This window comes from Neovison vison, chromosome 5 (genome assembly GCF_020171115.1).
Source record: "Neovison vison isolate M4711 chromosome 5, ASM_NN_V1, whole genome shotgun sequence".
Classification (NCBI taxonomy): domain Eukaryota; kingdom Metazoa; phylum Chordata; class Mammalia; order Carnivora; family Mustelidae; genus Neogale; species Neogale vison.
In genome coordinates this window covers 164,560,744-164,580,093 of record NC_058095.1, presented here as the reverse complement: position 1 = coordinate 164,580,093, position 19,350 = coordinate 164,560,744, and the positions used below count along the sequence as shown (strand labels likewise).

General features: G+C 53.9%; 1 protein-coding gene across 1 annotated transcript in view; it reads left to right on the top strand.

The window, feature by feature from the left end:
• Positions 1–19,350, top strand: part of COL4A1 (collagen type IV alpha 1 chain) — a 130,983-nt gene that overhangs the window by 77,680 nt on the left and 33,953 nt on the right. The window contains exons 3-22 of the mRNA XM_044250094.1: positions 2,534–2,623; positions 2,710–2,754; positions 3,779–3,823; positions 3,929–3,991; positions 4,480–4,533; positions 4,671–4,697; positions 6,542–6,625; positions 6,706–6,768; positions 8,033–8,068; positions 8,584–8,625; positions 9,846–9,932; positions 10,416–10,442; positions 10,591–10,641; positions 11,358–11,402; positions 11,674–11,727; positions 13,333–13,374; positions 14,557–14,641; positions 15,104–15,139; positions 17,155–17,319; positions 18,560–18,655. Coding sequence (XP_044106029.1) covers positions 2,534–2,623; positions 2,710–2,754; positions 3,779–3,823; positions 3,929–3,991; positions 4,480–4,533; positions 4,671–4,697; positions 6,542–6,625; positions 6,706–6,768; positions 8,033–8,068; positions 8,584–8,625; positions 9,846–9,932; positions 10,416–10,442; positions 10,591–10,641; positions 11,358–11,402; positions 11,674–11,727; positions 13,333–13,374; positions 14,557–14,641; positions 15,104–15,139; positions 17,155–17,319; positions 18,560–18,655 — 1,237 coding nt within the window. The remainder of the gene's footprint in view (positions 1–2,533; positions 2,624–2,709; positions 2,755–3,778; positions 3,824–3,928; positions 3,992–4,479; positions 4,534–4,670; positions 4,698–6,541; positions 6,626–6,705; positions 6,769–8,032; positions 8,069–8,583; positions 8,626–9,845; positions 9,933–10,415; positions 10,443–10,590; positions 10,642–11,357; positions 11,403–11,673; positions 11,728–13,332; positions 13,375–14,556; positions 14,642–15,103; positions 15,140–17,154; positions 17,320–18,559; positions 18,656–19,350) is intronic.

The window sequence follows — 19,350 nt, the reverse complement described above, 5'->3', positions numbered from 1 at the left end:
TCCTGTGGGCTGGCTCCGCTCTGGTGCCCGTAATTGCCTTGGACAGGGCACGGGCTATTAGATTATTCGTGTGCACTTTTGTCTGAACGAAATAGTGGGAAAGTTAAAAAAAAAAAAAAAAACAAAACTGTGGGAGATAACCAGAGCCATGTTGGTGGAGGAGTCACTGCCTTCTTGGCTACTTAATTTCAAAGCTCTTGGGATGTACGGATTGCTTAAGCGTTCCGGTGACCCTTTGGGAAAGAATGTGTTCTTGTGCTCAGACGAGGACTGGCAGATTTCGGAGTTCTGTTCCCGGCAGCATGTGGGAGTCATCTGGTGACATGTGACAAGTCAGTTCAGCATCGGAATCCTACTGCTCCCACCTGTGAGATGGACATAAAAGGGGATAGGTTAATGCTGCTGAATTGTTTAACAGCTTGCTGGGAACCGGCTTGCTCTAGTGACCTAGAAAAACTGTGGACTGTGGTGCAGGCTGACCTCATTTCTATTTTTGGCTTTAGCGCTGACTCAATGAGAAACTTGTAAGAATCAGCTAATCGGGCTCCAGGCCTCCATGCATTCCATGGTTAAAATGAGAATGAAAGCCTTATCTGCAGTGGGTCTCATAGTGATAGAGCCAGATAGTAATTAAGTACTAAAAATATACTGCCGAAGACACTGGAAACTCTTACACGGATGTGCCTCTCGCATTTCCCTCCGATGCCCTGTCAGGCTTTTTGGGGAGACACAGTGCAGTGTTCATTTTGTTTTCCTAGCCAGCTGTTTGCCGTTCACATCTCTTGTTTCGGGTAGAATTTTCCCACGTCCGAGGATCAGGGAGGAGGCTAGCAGATGACAGCGTGTGCTGTGTCTCTGTGGTCAGCGTTCTCTGTGGCTGTGGCACACCCTCCTGGTTCAGGTTGACAGTGAACTAGGGGAGCCGCTCTCCAGGGAAACCAGTCCTGGTCCGGGAGTGCTTTTCTTCCAGCTGTCCCAGGCCTTACGGAGCAGGCACTGGCATTCCGTGTGAGGTCCTGCGCGGAGGGCTCCGTTCCCTGGATGCCGCCGTCCACCAGGGTGTGCCAGGCTACAGGCCGTGATTTCCTTTAATCCATTTACTATTTTATTACACCTGCTGGGGTTTGCCGTAATCCCCTCCGCGTTGATTCACACGCTGTTTCTGGACTCTGGACTCACACCTCCAGTGAGTCCCGCCGTCCGTACACACACAGCCGTTGGAGTCCCACGTGCAGAACCACACTCTGCGTTTTGAAAACGCAACAGGCGGTGAATTTGCCAGCAAGTCCCAAGCCAAGTGGTTGGGAAGGAGGGCGGCGTCCGGAGTCCTCGCCCTGTCTCCTTCCGTCGGTGCCTCTGCGAGGGCTTCTCAGGAACGCGCGGTGGCCTGCGTGTCCGGAGGTGCGTGTGGACGCTGTGGAACGTGTGTCTCGTTGGCTTATTCTCACTTGCGCTAAGATAACGGGGGAAGAACTGGGTGCTCCGCCATCCAGAGGACCTTCTGCTTCTCAGAGTCCGCAGGCAATGGCTGTTCATGCGACCTTTGGTCTCATAAGGTCGCGTTCGAGTCCACCGGCTGTAAAGAAAATAGGTTTTCTTGATTTCGTATCGTGATGATGGTGCTTTTCTGTCGGCAGCCTGACTGCGGCAGTGGTCCTTAACTCCCGCGGAACCGGTCACGGGCTCGCCGATGCCTCTGGGAGAAATGCTGGGTCCGGGGCGGGCGTGGACGCCTCTCCACTCCACGCTCTGTGCTTGTTGTATTTTTGCTTAATTTCTTGTGCTCACGTGGCTCAGTGGACCTCGGTGCCGTCCTCTTGCCACCATCCGGCCTCACTGGCTCCTGTCTCCTCCTCATGTACTTATTCTGTGTTTGTCCTTCAAGGGTCAGCCTGGGGCTCAGAGCCCCAGCGTTTCGGACTGTCCAAATAATAGTATTCTAAAGATAATGTTTCTTACTTTATTTTTTTTTTTTGCTCTGTGAGGGCAGAGACTATAGTTAAACTTGGATCATATCTTTGCAAAACTCGTGTTTTAAGGAGACCTTTGAAAGCCCGTCATCAGACTGCGGGTTGCACAGAGAAGTCTCTGCCTCTCAAGCTGCAGCTCACACCGTGAGCTCCGTCTTCACAGCTCGTAGGCATCGGAAGCAAGAACCGACTGGCGGTCTGCTTTCAGGGTCTTGGCGCTGTGCCTGCTGCTTGATAGGATCCCACCAGGTGACTGAGTGCATGATCGGTTCAGTGAGAAAACCCCAACTTTTCCTTTTTTAAATTACCTGATAAAGTATTTAGCATTTGGTGTATCGTGCGTGGAAAGCATGTGCCGGGGTTTGGGTGTGAAGAGTCCTGCCCTCAGAGAGCTTGAAGTGCCGTGGAGAGAAGCCCCCGAAACGAGTCGTTTGCGGCGTGGGCTTTCAGATGCCGCGCAGACTTGTGCGGTGCTGGGCGGCACTGGGAAGGGTGGGTGCCGCCTCCTCTCCTCCGTTTCATCCAACGCGCCTCCTCGCTGACCTGCTGCTGCTCCTCCACAGGGCGAAAGGGGCCTCCCGGGGTTGCAAGGTGTCATCGGGTTTCCCGGGATGCAAGGACCCGAGGGGCCGCAGGGGCCACCAGGACAAAAGGTAAGCTTGGCTGGTCCTGGGGGCCGGGGGGTGCGGGCTTAAGGTGCTCCACAGTGTCTCATGGAGACACTTCTGTCTGGTTTCAGGGTGACACCGGAGAACCCGGGCTTCCCGGAACTAAAGGGACAAGAGTGAGTACAAGTGTGACTTAAGTCTGTGATGCCGTGGGGGGACCTGATCCAGGGACGCCTCCCAGACAGGGCTCTCTGCCCCTCCCGCCTCCCAGCGGTCCTCGGGGCGTCCCTCCACCCCTTCTGCTCGCCTGTCCCGTCGCCCGCCCCTCTGCCCGGCGCCGTGACCGCGCGGGGCCCGTGGGGCCAGGGCGGGTGACGTGAGTGCTGGCCCCAGCTCCGCCCCATCCTCGGGCCGGCTTCTCCTGCCCTCGGCTTCTCCCGTGCGCTCTTCCTCACGGGCTCTCACGGACCTGCTTTATTTGGGGGGCGGGGAGAGGACAGGTCTGGGAGTCACTGAAGGAAAGGGCTTCCCGTGCTGTGAGAAGCGGCCGCGCTCGGAGCGCTCACCTTGCTCTTCTCGCTCTGCCTGGGGCTTGGGCCTCCCCCCCCGGGAGAGGCAGAGGCGAATACCTCTGAGAGCCGGGCTGGAACGTAGAGAAGCAGGAGGACGCTCTCAGCATTTCCTTCTGCTCTTGTCACCCAGCTGGGGGGCAAGTAGCTGGCACTTCTGGGGCAGGAGGCCGCGGCCAGGGCCCCGGAGCCGCCCGGGACGGAGAAGCCGCGGAGGACAGGCCTGGCGCTCTGCCCCCAGTGAGATGACTGATCTCACGAACTCTTGTCCCCAGTGATCCGAGATTTTAATGTAAATTATACCTGCGTATACATACATAACTTAATGTGTTTACATGGATATGACATATATGAAATAATGTTTATACATGTAATAAACAGTATATGGTTTCCCTAGAAATCACAGGGTGTGACACGAGGACAGTTACTTTATGAGGGTGCAGCTTTGATTTTGGAAGTGATTCGAGTCAACGTTGGGTGTAGACGTGCCGCCCCTGTGGGCTGGGCCGTGGCCGCCTCTCCCGCAGAATGCCCGTGTGCCGGGTGGGGGGCCGCGGGCACTTAGCCGGGCGGGTGCGGCGGGAGGAGATGAGGCCCCGTGCTCACTGCCTTCTCATTTCTACCCTTACAGGGACCCCCAGGAGCAGCAGGTTACCCCGGAAACCCAGGACTGCCGGTACGTAGATAAAATGCACGTGCTTCCTTGGTGAGACGCTTCCTGCGACTGACGGCACCGTTGCGCGGTGTTCGTTGGGCAACCTTTGTACCTTCTCAATCGCAGGGTATTCCTGGCCAAGACGGTCCCCCCGGTCCTCCAGGTATCCCCGGATGCAATGGAACAAAGGTAACTTTGGGACAAAGTCCCTCCCTCACGCGCAGGCTGCCCTGCTTCCCGTGTTGACCATGGGACGGTGCTGTCCTGTGAACACGGTTTTACTGCCCCAGCTGGACAGACACCGCCCCCCCCCCAAGCACTTTTGATCTGATGAGGAGCTGCACTTTCCTCATATTTTGTTAGTTCAGCAAACATGGAATTGTGCCTTTCTTTCTCGTGGGCTCTTACCCGGTAATTGCTTTACACATGAAATTCCTCACCTCTTATCTGTTGCTGATGCAGATAAAATGCCAGTATTCACCCGTGTCCCTGTTCTCAGAGAGCTGTCTTCTATCGTGAAGGAGCACGGGGAGTAAAGCTGGTGACACATCGTTTTTAGGATGTGATTTTCACCAGCAAATGACGTCTCTCTGAATGGGGGGCCGGAGTAACTGAAGGGGCATCTGGAATGATGTCCTGTCAGCCTTGCATCCGACTGACCCTCTGCTGTCCCCTAGGGCGAGCCAGGGCCTCTGGGGCCCCCGGGTTTGCCTGGATTCGCCGGAAATCCCGTGAGTATAGCACTGTTTCCGCTAGAATTCCCTTCTTTGGTTGTAATTCTTTTCTTCTCGTTCCCTTCGCTTTCCTTTCCTTGGACTTCCCTCTTCACGCCAATGCCGTTTTCTGATGCCGCTCTTCTCTTTCCCAGGGACCGCCAGGGTTGCCAGGAATGAAGGTACGTCCGCACGCCTTGCTGGGTTCATTGCAGGAGGAAAGCGGGGGCCAGACAGACACGTTCCCTTCAGGTCACCTTGGTTGACGGATTGCCCGTTAACGTGTTCATCTAACCCGCCCTGTTCCACGAGTATCCAAGTCGTAGGCACAAACTTAAATTTTAGGATGTGAACTTGAGACCCTGGGTGCAGTTTCTGAGTAGGAAGTAAGCAGCCGTGGGGAGCGCGGTGTGGTGGTGAGTGTTAGCAGATGGGATCCGGGCCAGGTTAGTGCTCTGCATAGCCCGTCCCGGTGATGCTCCTTTCCCCGAGCCACGGGACAGACGTGCTCAGACCGATATCCCAGCTTCACTTCAATGCAGGCGTCTTGCGTGCTGCGCATCCTCTGGAGTCACTGTTGTAAAGTCTGTGATTCCTGCAGGAAGGCCCCGGTTCTGTTAGGCTAGATCCTTGGTGTCCTGCCACTGCCCCCTCCTTATTCAGAGTGAGTCCATGGCCTTTCTCAGCTTGACTATTCCCCTGCATCGGGGGGGACCCAGAACCCTCTGCCCATGGTGAGGAAGGGACGCTTTGAGCCCCTCCTGCTGTGGCACCTGGAGTGATGGGGTCCCTGCTCCCCGCCCAGCGGGGGCGGTTCCTCCATCCACACTTGCACGGTGAGCCGGCATGGGCTGTGGTCCCCGCAGGTGCTTGGCCATGTCCTCGCCCCTCGGCATTCTTCCCTGGTCGTGGGGAGCAGAGAATGCCGCCTGCGAGTCCTTCCCTGGTGGTGGGGGGCTGGCATAGTGGGGTTCCATGGCTCTCGCCGACCTGACTCAGGGTGCGTGCCCCGTGCCGCACGGCGGTTCCGAGAGCGGGGGCGTCTGGGTGTTGGGAACAGTCCTGCAAGAGGGACACTTCCAGTTTCTCAACAGCCACACCAGAGACGACACGTGTCTGAGTGAGGTTGCGTGTTCATGTGCCCCCGGGTCCAGGAACACCTGAGAAACATGATCGCCGAATCATGACCATCCTGTGTTCTAGTCAGGGCTCTGCGAGAACCAGAACCAACAGGGGGCATGTGTGTATTTATGGATATAGGTGTGTGCGGGCATAGCTGTGTGACCTGGTAGATTTATTTTAAGGAATCACATGACTGTGTGGGCTGTCAACCCCAAAATCTACAGGGCAGGGTGGCTGGCTGGAGGTGCGGGGAACAGTCAGGGTCCCAGTTCAGAGGCTTTCTGGAGACAGAGCTCCCTCTTTCTTGGGGGAGGTCAGGTGTTTTTTTCTTTTCCCTCGTGAGGCCGTCCACTGATTGGACGAGGCCCACCCACATCATGGCGACTGACCTGCTCAGAGTCTCCTGACTTAAATGGTTATCTTCTCATAAAAATACCTTCACAGCGACATCCAGACTGGGGCTTAACCAAATGTCTGGGTACTGAGGCCTGGCCAAGTAGACACACAAAATTTACCATCACAGCCTGCTTTTATAAAAATGCTCATTCTGGGGCTTTTAGTGACAGATCATCTTTACCGCAAGAGAATGCTCGGAGCCCGTGGCCCTGATCTGCACGCTCCCTCCGTGTGTGCGGGGTGGCTGCGGGCTCGGGCTGGGGCTCCTTCCCTCGGTCCCATCCAGCGGAGCCGAGGCTGCTGCACTAGGCACCGGGCAGTAAGACACTAGCAGTGACGGAGGCGGCAGTGTGTATACGCCACGTGAGGACAGAGCCTCGCTCCTGGATTCCATGCCTGTAACACACGCCTCTTACTTGGCATAGAAATAGCCGAGTAATAGCCGACTGCTATTTCTTTATAGAAGTAGCAGTAATTGTGACTTTTTTTTCCTTTCTTCATCCCCTAGGGGGATCCGGGTGAAATCATCGGGCATGTGCCTGGGACCCTGTTGAAAGGTGAAAGAGGATTTCCTGGACCCCCAGGAGCACCAGTAAGCATTTGCTGAATAACTCTATGCACTCGAAGCATCTCTCCTAGTTCCCATCTAATTCCATTTTCAATAACTTCCAGGGCTCGCCGGGACTGCCAGGCCTGCAGGGTCCTGTGGGCCCTCCAGGATTTACCGGACCACCAGTAAGTGTTGGGGGGAACCTCTCGGAGTTACTCACTGGAGGAACAGCTATGTTGAGGCACAGAAGTAAATCCGGTGTCATCCCGACTTACACAGTTGTTGTGCCCGGATAGAGAGAATGAGCTGCTTTCTTGGGAGAGTGTCAGGCACTTAGGACACACATATTCCAGAGCCCAGGGTGGGAGGCTGGTGATAGCCATGATGTCCCACACAGATAACACGCTCATTCCTGGAGGGCCTGGGTGCCTGCCCGCGGTACTGTGGCCCGAGGAGGCCAAATTCAGAGATGGACAAGGCTGGCTGTGCCTGGAGATGGACGTGTAGAAACAGTTATCCCGGAGGGCCTGGCTCTGTGGGCTGTGGGCACAGACCCAGCAGCAGCAGGACCCTGTGTTTTGTCTGTGATAAGGACTGAGCTCCGGGACATAATCCCCCTGAGAGACCCCCACGCCCACCCAGGGCTCCCCTCTCTCGCTGGCCTCCTGCACAGCTGGTGGTTCCCAGTAGGACAAGGGCCCATCTCCTCCCACTCACACATTTTGAGAGCACAAGAGAGTTAATATGAACGAGACTTAGCCATTGGTTAAACGTCATGTTCACCGGCAAGGAATAATGTTCCCCAGACGGTAGCGTACTTTTGCTAGCCTGCCCGACTGTCCTTAAGGGTTTGTCAGGCCTCCCTCCCTCTCCCTCCCTCTCCCTCCCTATCAAATCCAGCAATTCTCATGTCCGTTCTCTTTTATATTCTTGCAAATAAATGGACTCATTTTTGCAAGAATGATTAGTTTTTTTGTTGCTGTTGTTTTGTTTTTTTAATGACTGAAAAGCACTCTGAAATTTTGTTGCAAATACAGGAAGGTTTTTCCTTCACTATGGCTTATGCACTTGAAGAAATCATTCAACTTTATAGATAAAGAGTTATATCCAAAGTAGGTGAACACCATTTCTGAACTGGAAACTCTAGGGCTCTCAGAGTTGGGCTGAGAATTTCGTTCAGCATCTCTGCTCCCAACACGTTCTTGGATCAGGGGATTTCACTGGGAAGTGCCTAAGATTTTGAGGTGTTTCATCCCTGTTAATTATTATCCTGGGCTAATTCTAGTTATTTTCCAAATCTTATAGATCCAAAGCACGGATAAATTTAAATACTTCACAAATCTATAACTGCATTAATTCTGGGGGCCTTAAGATAACTCTAGTAGAAAGAAGCGCGTACATCTCACCAGGGTCGTGAATGATAGTAAATTAAAACGCTGTCTCTTACAGGGTCCTCCAGGCCCTCCTGGCCCTCCAGGTGAAAAGGTAAAACTATTTTTCATTTGACTTTCTTTGGCATTTGTTTAAGGCTACTGCGAAATCGCCGTTACTTACTCTAAAGTCTCTTTAAACAGTTTTGGAAAATTATATTTCTTTATCTATCTCTGTTACACATCTGTCCATCCACCTGTCCTTCTCTCCATGCATCTGCCTGTCTATTTGTCTATCCTTCTGTCTATCCATCCGTCTGTCTTTCCTTCCAGCACCCCTTATGCGTTATTTTGGAAGCACTGATCTTTCCCTTAGTTTCCTATCGTCAGATTTTAAAAGCTTTAAATTGAAAAAAAAGGTTTTATAGAATTTTTTCAATAACACTTTAAAGAAATTTTCAATAGACATTGAATATAATGTGATCACAACTTTGTTGAAAATTTCATGGTAATTGTTGAAAGAAGTTCTTGCCTTAACTCTATCCTGTTATTACATTTTCTATATTTTATGTGATATTTACTAGATGATTTTGAGCAGAGTAACATGGAAGCCTACTTTTTCATCAACAGGGGCAAATGGGCTTAAGTTTTCAAGGGCCAAAAGGTGATAAGGTGAGTACACATGGCTTTGGAGTGTTTTCATGTTTAAAATCACAGTTCTGAGTGTAAAAGGAGTTGCAGCCTCGGAACCCTTCTTGGTCCCTTACAGCCATATTAGGCTTCTCTGCACGTCCTTCATTAGTGTTTTCCCTACAATGGAAAGCAAGAATTCTCTGACATTTTCCACCTGTGATCTGACCAGCAGAGAATACGATGAGGCCATTAATTCTAGTTCTCTGTACGTCGAGTTCAATCAGAACATTTGCACGCAGTGATAAAGCCAGCCCTAGACTTTATTATAAAAGAGTCAGTTGGTAGCACAGCTCTGCTAACCCTGCAGCGACGGAAGGCTGCCGTGCCTGAATGGGGAGGAGCTGAGCCACAGAAACAGCGAGGCACAGAATGGAGCAGGGGGGAAGGGAGGCCGGGGTGGGGGGCGGTCCCTGATCCTCTGCTGATCTCTCCACGGGTTTCCCTGGATCAGATCAGGGAAGTAGGGCCGAGCCAGTGGGGGTTCTGGGGATTGTGGCCGCGCCTGCCCCGGGGCCCACATCTCCGAGGCTGTCCACACCCGTGTAGAGACCACCACTGGCGGGTGCCGCGTGTGGCTGAGGCCTGGACAGGTCTGGACTGACCCTTGGCCTCTGGGTTCCACTCCGAATTTGGTCAGTCTTTCCATAAACCTCACTGTAAGGTGACCCTGTAATGACACCATTGAATTCTTTGGATCTCACTCATTGTGCCGTCGCTGGGATTCTGTACTTCCGTTGCACGCAGCCGTTAGGGTGCCCGAGGAAGAAAGTTTGTCAGGGCTGTCTTCCTTCTGGGGCACCTAAAGATCCCTCCTTTCTTCCCAGGCTCTCTGGGGCAGTTTGTGCCCCTTTCCTCTGTCCAAATGCCATCAGACTGTGCACGTGTCCCGCTGTGGACACATAAACTGCCTAAAAACAGGCCTGGATGCATTGGGAGACGTGTCTCATTTTGTTGTTCTTCCTCGATGTGGGGGCTCTCCTGACTCCGCAGGGTCTCCCGGCTTCGTGTCTTCATGTCTTTACTGTGCCGTCTTCCTGCCCAAACTGAACTTTCTGCTGAGACGGGGATAGGTTAGGACAGAGATAATTTACATTTTTTAAAAAATAGATGTTTTGTTTTAGGCTTTTCTCTGCCTCTGCATTTTCTTCTTTGTATACTTAATGTTATGCCTAATTCATTCCCATTGTTTGAATCAACAGGGTGACCAGGGGGTCAGTGGGCCTCCGGGAGTGCCGGGACAAGCTCAAGTTAAAGAAAAAGGAGACTTTGCCACCAAAGGAGAAAAGGTATGAGATGGATTTTGGCCGATGAAGGCTGGCTTTCTAATTTTGGACAAATGGAAGGGATATAGAGAAACGGCGTCCAAATCCGGTTTCTCCAGTTACATTCACCAGTGACCTGCAGGACAGGCTTATAGACTGTCCATCGCACAGAACCCGAGTGTCTGGAGAGCAGAGGCAGCTGGAACTGGGTTGGAGCCAGGTTGACCCCCCGAGGGAGGGCTGCTTAGATGCGCCAGGCTGGGGGTGGGCTGGGGCAGCGGCGGGGTCCCGGGGGGTGGCGGGTCACAGCTGCCACAGACTGAGCCTAATTAAACCCACAGCCTTGCCAGTGTTGAGATTTGAATATTGGAGACCAAGGAGAAGTTCCTTGTTAACATAGCAAGAAAAGGAATTTCTTAACTTGCACGTTCAGTGTTTATAAAAAATCAACATAGCCATTAGTGCTGATGGCTCACGCTCTTGCTCTTTTTAAAAAAATTCTTCTAGGGTCAAAAAGGTGAACCTGGATTTCAGGTGAGTACTCTGTTCTTGTTCATTGTTATTTTATGTGAGTGTTCGTACTGGGTTTAAGTTACAAGCTTACTCACCTTCTCTGTGATATTTGCATAATTTAATATTTTACTTAAATCCCCTAACGGCACTCTCTTTTTGTTCTTTCAAGGGAGTGCCAGGGTTTGGAGAGAAAGGGGAGCCCGGAAAGCCAGGGCCCCGAGTGAGTACCCGCAGAGTCCTTTTGCTTCTTATGCGAGCACGTTCCTTCCTTTCCTGGAGTCCTGGGTTTACAGAAGCCTGAGTGGAAGACGCGGGTCGGGCTCTTGGGTTTCTCCCTGTCCTCTCCTGAAGGGCTTTCCTGGAGCCCGTGTGAGCAGGAATGAGGAGGCCGCCTCCATCTGGGAGTCCTCCCTGGGAGGTGGGGGCTCTGGTCTCTCGGAAGAGCCCCCCAGCCCCAGCCCGCTGGCTTCTCATGGACAGCCCCCGTTCACTTGCTCTGAGCACTCTGTGCCCGTTGCTGCTGCTTTGTGAGCGGTCAAGAGCCGAGATGCTCAGATGCCTCCCAGCCCACGAAGCCTGGGGACAGGAGCCCCACCCGCTGGTCTCTGGCTCCCACCCCGCCGTGATGGGGGGACCTTCGTTGAAACGAATCCTCTGCTTATCAGCCACCAACCCTTGCCATTTGGAAACTTCTGTGCTGTTCACTGTGCGGCCAGATGCCACGCTTGCCTTAGGAGATGGGGAACTCATCAGGCTCTGTTGTTTAAGCATTGACAGGTCCGCTTCTGCTGTCCCGTTTCCATAGCCGTCCTGCGTAGATGGCATTTCTTACTCTGTGGTGCTGTCAGCCTATGCAGCTTCCCGGCCTGGATGCTGGAGACTGTTTATTATTGCTTTCATGAAATTCTGATGTCTCTCTCCATCTTTATTGCACAGGGAAAACCTGGAAAAGATGGCGAAAAAGGAGAAAAAGGGAGTCCAGTAAGTATTTCTCTGTAATTTTTTAAAAAAATGTTTACTTATTTGACAGAGAGAGACAGCGAAAGAGGGAACATGAGCAGGGGGAGTGGGAGAGGGGAAGCGGGCTTTCCGCTGAGCAGGGAGCTCTATGTGGGGCTCAATCCCAGAACCCTGAGATCATGACCTGAGCCCAAGGCAGACACTTAACAGCTGAGCCCCCCAGGCAGCCCTTTCTCTGTAGTTTTTGGAGCAAACTGTTGGCTTGGCTGTTGATGGGTGCTGTCCTCCACAGGGCTTTCCAGGTGACACGGGGTACCCGGGACCCCCAGGCCACGAAGGTTTCAAGGTAAGCCGCAACACTACGGAAGCATTCCCTGCAGCCTGCGGTTCAGTTTCCTAAAACTCGGGGCTCAAGTAATAAAAATGACCGCCCTCCCTGTGAGCAGCACACGCCTTAACTTCGTGGTTTTATTGACGTGTGTGATTGTTTTAGAAAGAGGAGCATAAAATGTTCAGGTTTTTAGGTTGTTATGTGTCTTTTGTAGTAGATGAATTTTATCTAGTTATGGAACAATAAAAAATGCAGACAGGGTGAAGGAAAGCAAGTTTGTTTAACTTTCCCGTTACTGATCAGAAGTGCACAGAACGCACAACCGTCCTGTGTGTTCACGCGCACACACCGCTCTGGAACAACGGGCTGTGCGGGGCGTCCAGCTTCCTCCCTTAAGGACATGGCGTGGATGCGTCTGCATACACGCGCAGCCGCCCGGGACATCCTGCGTCCACGCCTTGTGCTGCGTGGTGTGTGGGTCGTACCCATACGCTCACAAGGACAAGAATCTGTCATTTCCCTTTCACGGATTCCTACACGCCCTTTTTCTGGACGAGTGCTTGTTATCAAACTTTACGACATATTTGTCGATGTGATGGGCAGAAAACGCTCACTGATGCGAGACTAGGTAGCCCGAGTCTCTGCCAACGGCAATAGCTCTGGAACAGCGTCTCCAGCATGACTCGTGGGTGGGGGCGGGCCTCACAGCGCCTGAAAGCCAGGGACGAAGGGCAAGATCCTTCCCTGACACTGGCACTGTTGAGGAGGTCCAGTCTTGAAGGCTTTAAAAGGTAAGCGTGTTTAGGATGTTTTCACTAAGATGTTTTTTAAGTCTCGCAGATACTTCTAAAGTCTCATATTCAAATCAGGAAATCAAAGCATCTAATGCGGGTTTACTGCTAAGTTTATTGCTTTGACTTAAAGGGGCAGCTGCATTCATGGGGTACGTGCAGGTCTTGGGACTCCTAGAGGTGTTATTGTGGGACTTATGTAAAACATCGGACATAGCACGATTAATTCCTTTGGGTTTTTTCTTCTAATATGAATGAAATTAAGGCTAAAGGTGATTAGAATTTATCCACCCGATGTTTTCAGGTCATGCTGGATTTTAGGGGGGAAAGATGAAACCACCGGTGTCCTTTCACTCTGACTTCCAGAGCAGGTTTAGACAGCCTGACGCCTAAAAGCCTCTGGTAAAATGATTTCCTTAAGAAAACGTATTTAGAAATCAGAGGCTTTCATTCCATTTACGTTTATTTTATTGAAAAATCACCAGATACTAATTCAACTCAGGAAGGACTCTGTTCGCATTGCCCGAGGTAGCGTGCGATCAGACACAGCAAACACCGTGAGCTGCTTGTCACGTGAACAATTAGACACCCCCCCCACCCCGCCCTGGACGATTTGCGGAAATCCTTCTTTTTGCACATCACAGTCCCGCAAAGCAGAGGGACCTGCGTCCGCTTTCGGTGTAGTAAGTGCAGACGCTTTGAGTCCCTCACAGGAAATAATTTTGGTGTAAGTGGGCGCAGGCCTTATTTTTCTGGAGCAAGAAGTTGAGCCATGTTTTCCTTAAGACAATTGTCTAGTCAAAAAATATAAGTATTTCTTCTTTTGTAGGGAGACAAGGGTGAAGCAGGTCCTCCAGGCCCACCTGGAATTGTGAGTAAAAGTAAAAGTGCTGTTCGGTCGTCTGTCGGGATGTGGGGCCACGTGCCCCACGGCGCTTTAAGGATGACGTGTGTGTGTGTGTGTGTGTGCGCGCGTGCGTGTGTAAAGAGGGCGTGTGTTATTTAAAATCATAAACTTATATTCTATACTGTGTGGCATTTGGTACTTACTTTTTATTATATTTTGATAATTTCTGCATTTCCTCGACCACAGACACTGGAAAGATTTGCCCGTGGGTAATGATAAGAGCAAAACTTTGAAACTTTTCTTTTTCTGATGGTCCATTAAGGAAAATGCTGAAAGAAACTGACCGCCCATAATTTGACTCTCCCTAGTAAAACCGTCTTCAGGCCTGCAGATAGCATTTTACTTCTCGTAAAGAGTGCACGGGCGGCACGTGTCTCCTCGGGGTGCGCTTCCCGGAGCGTGACGGCTGCGGGGACGCCCAGAACCTCCTCCTCCAGACGCGGGGCCCCTTTCCGTACCTGTGACCTGGCAGCCACGGTCGAGGGGTCTGTTGGTGTCGCGGCCGCAGATTGTAATGACGTCTGTGAATTTAATGGCCACGAAGGAACTCTGTTTTAAGGGCAATCTGCAATATTTGGTTTTGTCGTTTTCCTTGGATTCGCCCGATTTAGAGTCGTGCTGACCTAGTTCGCTGCTTTGTAGCACGCTCTTGGCCTGTATCCGTGTGTCCGTGAGGAAGTCCCCACTTGGGACCATTTCAAAAAACAAAAACAGAAACCAACCACCACAACCGAAAACCTCTAGCAGGGCCCGGTTCGCGCGACCCTGGTACTCCCCGCCGGGCACGCGGCAGGGTGCTGTGAGCTCCGTCCGCGCTCTGTTCACTTAGCGGCCTGTGCGGACAGTTGGAAATTCACAGTAAACCCAGCCCTCAGAATTCGCACTCTTCTGGCTTGACCGCACGCGGAACGCTGCGGGAAGGCCGGCTAAGACAGGAGGAAGCAGAACCGCGCAGGGTGCTGGGGAGGCGGGGGGTCCGTTTTCTGCTTTCTCACGACTCCCCCATCCCCGCTGTGCCCCAACTGTTGTTTCTTACCCTCCCCTTTCTTGAGATGGTTTGGGGATGATTAGTCTCTCTGTCTGCACTGCCGTAAGGTGCAGCCCAGCCACCCCCCTGCACCTCTGATGGTCTCTCCTGTAATTCAGGCAATCGGCCCAGGACCCTTGGGAGAAAAAGGAGAGCGGGGGTACCCGGGCGCCCCAGGGTTGAGAGGAGAGCCAGGCCCCAAAGGTACATCCGTTTCTCCTTTCCCCCTCCCCCTTCTCTCTAGCCCCCCCTTCTCCTTCTGTTCTCTTCCCCCCACTTCCTCCGCCCTCCCCGCTCCTTCCCCCTTCTCGCCCCTCCCCCATCCCTCCCCTCCCCTCTCTTCTCCCTCCCTCCCTCCCTCCTCCACCCTCCTTCCTTCTGTCCTTCTCTTCTACTTTACCTTTCTCCCATCTCCACCTGTCTCCACCTGCGCTCTCATGGTTTGGTAACAGCGACCGGCCTTGCAGGCCCGCCTGGCGACTGAGGCCTGTCTCAGACTCGGGTCTGCCTTCCGTCCTGGCGCTGGGGCTCCTGGAGCGTCTCCATCCAGCCCTGCAGGGCCGGGGCGCCGTGTTTCTGCCCGTGCCCTTCCCTCACCCTGCTGGCCCAGGGCCTCGGGGCACAGACCCGCAGGCTCGGTTTGTCTGACTCTCCTTCTCTTTGAAGGTTTCCCGGGACTGCAAGGCCAGCCAGGCCCTCCAGGTGAGTGTCCTTGGCCGACTGTGCGCATAGTCGTACGGCATCTGTGTGGTTCGTATCTCGAGTGTGTGTTTCCCGTTCGTGGGTGACCTGCGAGAATTGGCTGTCGGTTCTGTTGCACGTTTTTCTAGTCATGACGGCAAGGTGTGTTCACAGCTCTGGTCGTTGGCTTCGGAAGTCACAGGCGGCCATGGGGTTGTGTGTGTTCCTGGGGGGGGGGTCTCCTGTCTCTCCTCAAGCCCTCTCATCTCTCCCTGGCTCGGACCTGCCCCCCAGTCTCCTTGCCCCCCGCCCAAGGACGCAGGTCCCCAGGGGCCCGCAGGCCCCTCACTGTCAGTGTCCACACCCCCTGTCTCCGGGGAGCCTTCGTTTCTCTCTTGGGAACAGACTCAGCTGAGACCCCCCCCTCACTGATCTACCCATCTCCGTCTAGTTTGTCCGTGGGCATCCCACGTGCCTCGCTGTACTTAGTGTGTGATCCAGCTGTGCCCGCTGCTTAGTTCGTGGTGGGATTCCTGTGTGTGTGTACGTGTGCAAATGTCTGTGTGTGTACACGCAGGTGTCTCTGTACCGGCGCTAGTGTGTATGTGTGCAAATGTGTGTGTGCGCACATCTCCCCAGTCCCTGGAGCAGATCAGATGGGCTCTGAGGAAAACCCACATGTGCACTAGAGTCCGCAGCACAACCCGGTGCCCACAGTCCTTACGTTCTTGGCTTTGTGTGTGTTTTATTTAGTTTTGTGTTTTATTCTTTTTCATTATTTCCCTTTCCGGCAGCTCGCCCGCTGTAATTTCTCCCAGGGCTCGTTCCTTTTTGCTGGAACATGTAACCCTCCACCCCGTCCGGCGCCGAGGACTTGCTCCAGCCCCCGTGCAGGCACCTCACTGCCTGCCTTCCTGCTAAAGCTGTGGATCTTGCTTTCAAATCCCACTTCTCTGTTTCAGCCACTTTCTTTTCTGTGGTCATGATAATGCTGACCTCCAGCCATCCTAGTGGACACGTCGCTCTGTGTCTTCCCTTGCTGTCTGCCGGGTTTACTTCTAAAGCTTTTTTCTGCCTGTTCGCCTCTTAACTTACAGTGTTTTCAGAGGTCTGTGAAACTGCTCTGGCCTTATCTGCTCTCCCCTGGTCAAAGCCCGGCCTCGGGCCCAGCAGTGCTGCACTCCGTGAGCCCTGGGGTCCTTTCCTGGGGCCAGGCTGGGTGCTTCCTCCCCTCCCGTCGTGGGGCCTTCAGCCCCAGCCCCCAGGGGCCTCCTTTGGTCCTGCTGGCACTGATGAGCGCACATGAGGGTAGCATTTCTTCTCCTACGACTGCAGCTCCTGCTCTGGGATCAGTCGTCTTCCTGGGCACTCCCTCATCCTCTGCTCTCTGCTCTTTAAGGCCACAGACACCGTCCTGCTCCTGGTGGCTGGGGCTGGGGGCAGAGGCCCCAAGGGCGGCCCCAAGCTGGTGCTCCTGCCGGCATGAGTGGGAGGTCGCTGCGCCCACCCGGAACGGTGGTACAGCCTCCCTCTTAACCCCCAACTCCGCTTTCTGTGTTCAGACCTAACATCACGCTCCGCCCACAACATCGTTTTTGTCCTTAACTTTACTTCTTGGCTGTTCCATTTCCATCGCCAGCCCAGTTCCCGTCCCCTGGGTCTTGTGTCCGTGTTTCTTTGGTGATGTTTTCATGCCCTGAGCCTCTAAGTGGAAGTGAAATTGACCCTCACTGGCCTTGTCATTCATTTGGTGGGAATACTATTGGCACCAAAAAAAAAAAAAAAAGCACAGATTTTTTCCATGTCTGGGTAGTGAGGCCCTTTTTCTTAATGGTAAGTTGTAGGAGGTGTTTGACTGCCAACATGTACGGGGTAAGAAGCCTGACAGTTCAGTTTGTTTTACTTCTGCAGAGCAGTTCCCCTTCCAGGGATGGTCAGTACCATTTTCCCTCGAACACAGTTAAGAAAGTCAGTCTGTGCTGTGGGCCTTGATCCCGCACTGCCGTTCCTTACATGAGATTCTGTTCTGGTTTCAGGCTTTCCGGTACCAGGGCAGATCGGAGCTCCTGGATTCCCAGGGGAAAGAGGCGAGAAAGGTGAACAGGGCTTTCCGGGCACATCTTTGCCAGGACCAAGCGGACGGGATGGGCTCCCGGGCCCCCCTGGGCCTCCCGGGCCCCCTGGACAGCCGGGCCACACAAGTAAGTGCTCTCGGGGACCATGGCACGTGGCGTCTTGCGTAGGAAGGTGTCAGGGCAGAGCTAGCAGGGCGCGGAAGGGTGCTCAGAGTCGGGGTGTCACAGAAGCCCTGGTGTCGGGGGACTGGCGAGCCATTCATGTCCCACTGAGGTCTTTGCCACATTGGTCAGACCGCGGAAAGGAATAGTAAAAATAAAACAGTGAAGCCGGTTCATGCTCCGTAAGCAGGAAGGGACTGCAGGGGACAGTCTGGGTGGGGACTGAACCGACGACTTCACCTGAGGGGACTTAGCGTGCACGGGTCTGGCGTCAGCCGTCAAAGCTGAGCGCGGAGCACAAACGCTTGACTCAGTTAGGGGGTCCCGCGGTCCTAGAGTGATACCAGCGCAGGATGTAAGACAATCTCAGACGGGCTCACCCTGTGGGAATGCGTGCAGGTTTTTAAGGCAAGTCCTGCTGTGTCACTCACAGTGTGAGCCCCGCGCATGCCCAAAGCCCTAGTCTTCAGGGGGCTGACGGATGGGGGTCCGTATGGAGCGTATCCCGGCGGTTTAGTTGCTGGAGTGCGGACACCTTGTTAAGAGAGGGCGTTCGCAGGGTGCAGGTCTCTGCAGAGGTCGGGCGTGGAACCTGGGGCAGCACTGGATTCCAGGCTGGACACTTCCCTGGGAAGGGATCAGCATGAATTGTTATTTTTCTTTTTTTTTAATTTTTTATTCATTTGAGAGAGAGTGGGTGCACGAGTGAGAGCCCGAGCAGGGGGAGGGGCAGAGGGAGAGGGGGAAGGAGACATCCCGCTGAGCAGGGAGCCCCATGTGGGGCTCGACCGCAGGACCCTGCATCATGACCTGAGCAGAAAGCAGACGCCCAACCCACTGAGCCCCCCAGGTGTCCCCAGGCTCAGTTTTTTCATGTGTAAAATAAGGATGATGTGTGCACTGGCAAGGTAGGAAGGAATAAGACATGGGACAGGACAAATGAAGTGAAATGTGCTCTAGGGTCATCAAACAGGTGTTCTGTAAGTCACAGCCTGTGGTGGCGCTTGGCCAGTTGGGTGCTGTACGGGGCCTGTATTCAAGTTAACGTTGTAGGATTATTTTGAAGCCAGGTAAAGCCGGGTCTCTGGCACTTACAAGTAGCCTCAGAGCAGTTCGCTGTCACCATAGCGGCTGAGGAAGAGAGCTGCAAATCTTCGCTTCGGGTGCTGGGACCAGTCCCGTAACTCATGCCAATCCATTTCAGATGGAATCGTGGAATGCCAGCCTGGGCCGCCAGGGGTCCAGGGTCCCCCCGGAATTCCAGGGCAGCCAGGGCTGACGGGCGAGGTTGGAGAAAAAGGTAAGAGGGACATCATTGTAAAGAATGGTGCTGGGAAGGGGACGCAGTTCTGCACGTGGGTGGGCGCTGGTGCCCTCTTCCTGTGTCTGGACCTCTCGTCGCAGTCCGTTCCGAGGATGGGGCTCCCTACTGGAGCTCCGCTGGGTGGGCCTCCCGGGTGGGGGACGCAATGGGGGAGACAGAGCGTGAGCTGCCCCCTGGAGGCAACGGGGCGCTATGGCCTGGGCACATTACGCTCCTTACTGTCCGCATGGCCCACCGAGCAAACCCTCAGAGCAGTACCTTAGTGCAGCCTCGGTTCAGGGCTTGAGAGGGCCTTTCTCCAAGAGCAGACGCGTTTCTTTGGGCCGAGTCCCAGTCGTGCACCTGGCTCGCTCGCCACCCCGCCAGGCCCTGGTCCCGCGATCCGTGTGAGCGGAGGAGCTGCCCAGGGACTGCCCCCCCCCCCCCCCCGCTCTCAGGTTATCGTTACTGATGGCCCTCGTCTTCCGTCACCCCAGCCCAGGGCACATGGTCCTGTCTGCACTGTCGTGCCCACAGCGGGTTCTCACCGCGTCCGCAGTCCTGTCTGAGCATGTCGTACCCTCGGACAGGCCAGTGTCGTTGTGTCTCTTAGCAGCCCGAGAGTAGAGCAGCCGAGGCTGCCCCCAAAACCAAGCCCTCAGGGCACCGTGGCTGGCTTGGATTGCAAAGGA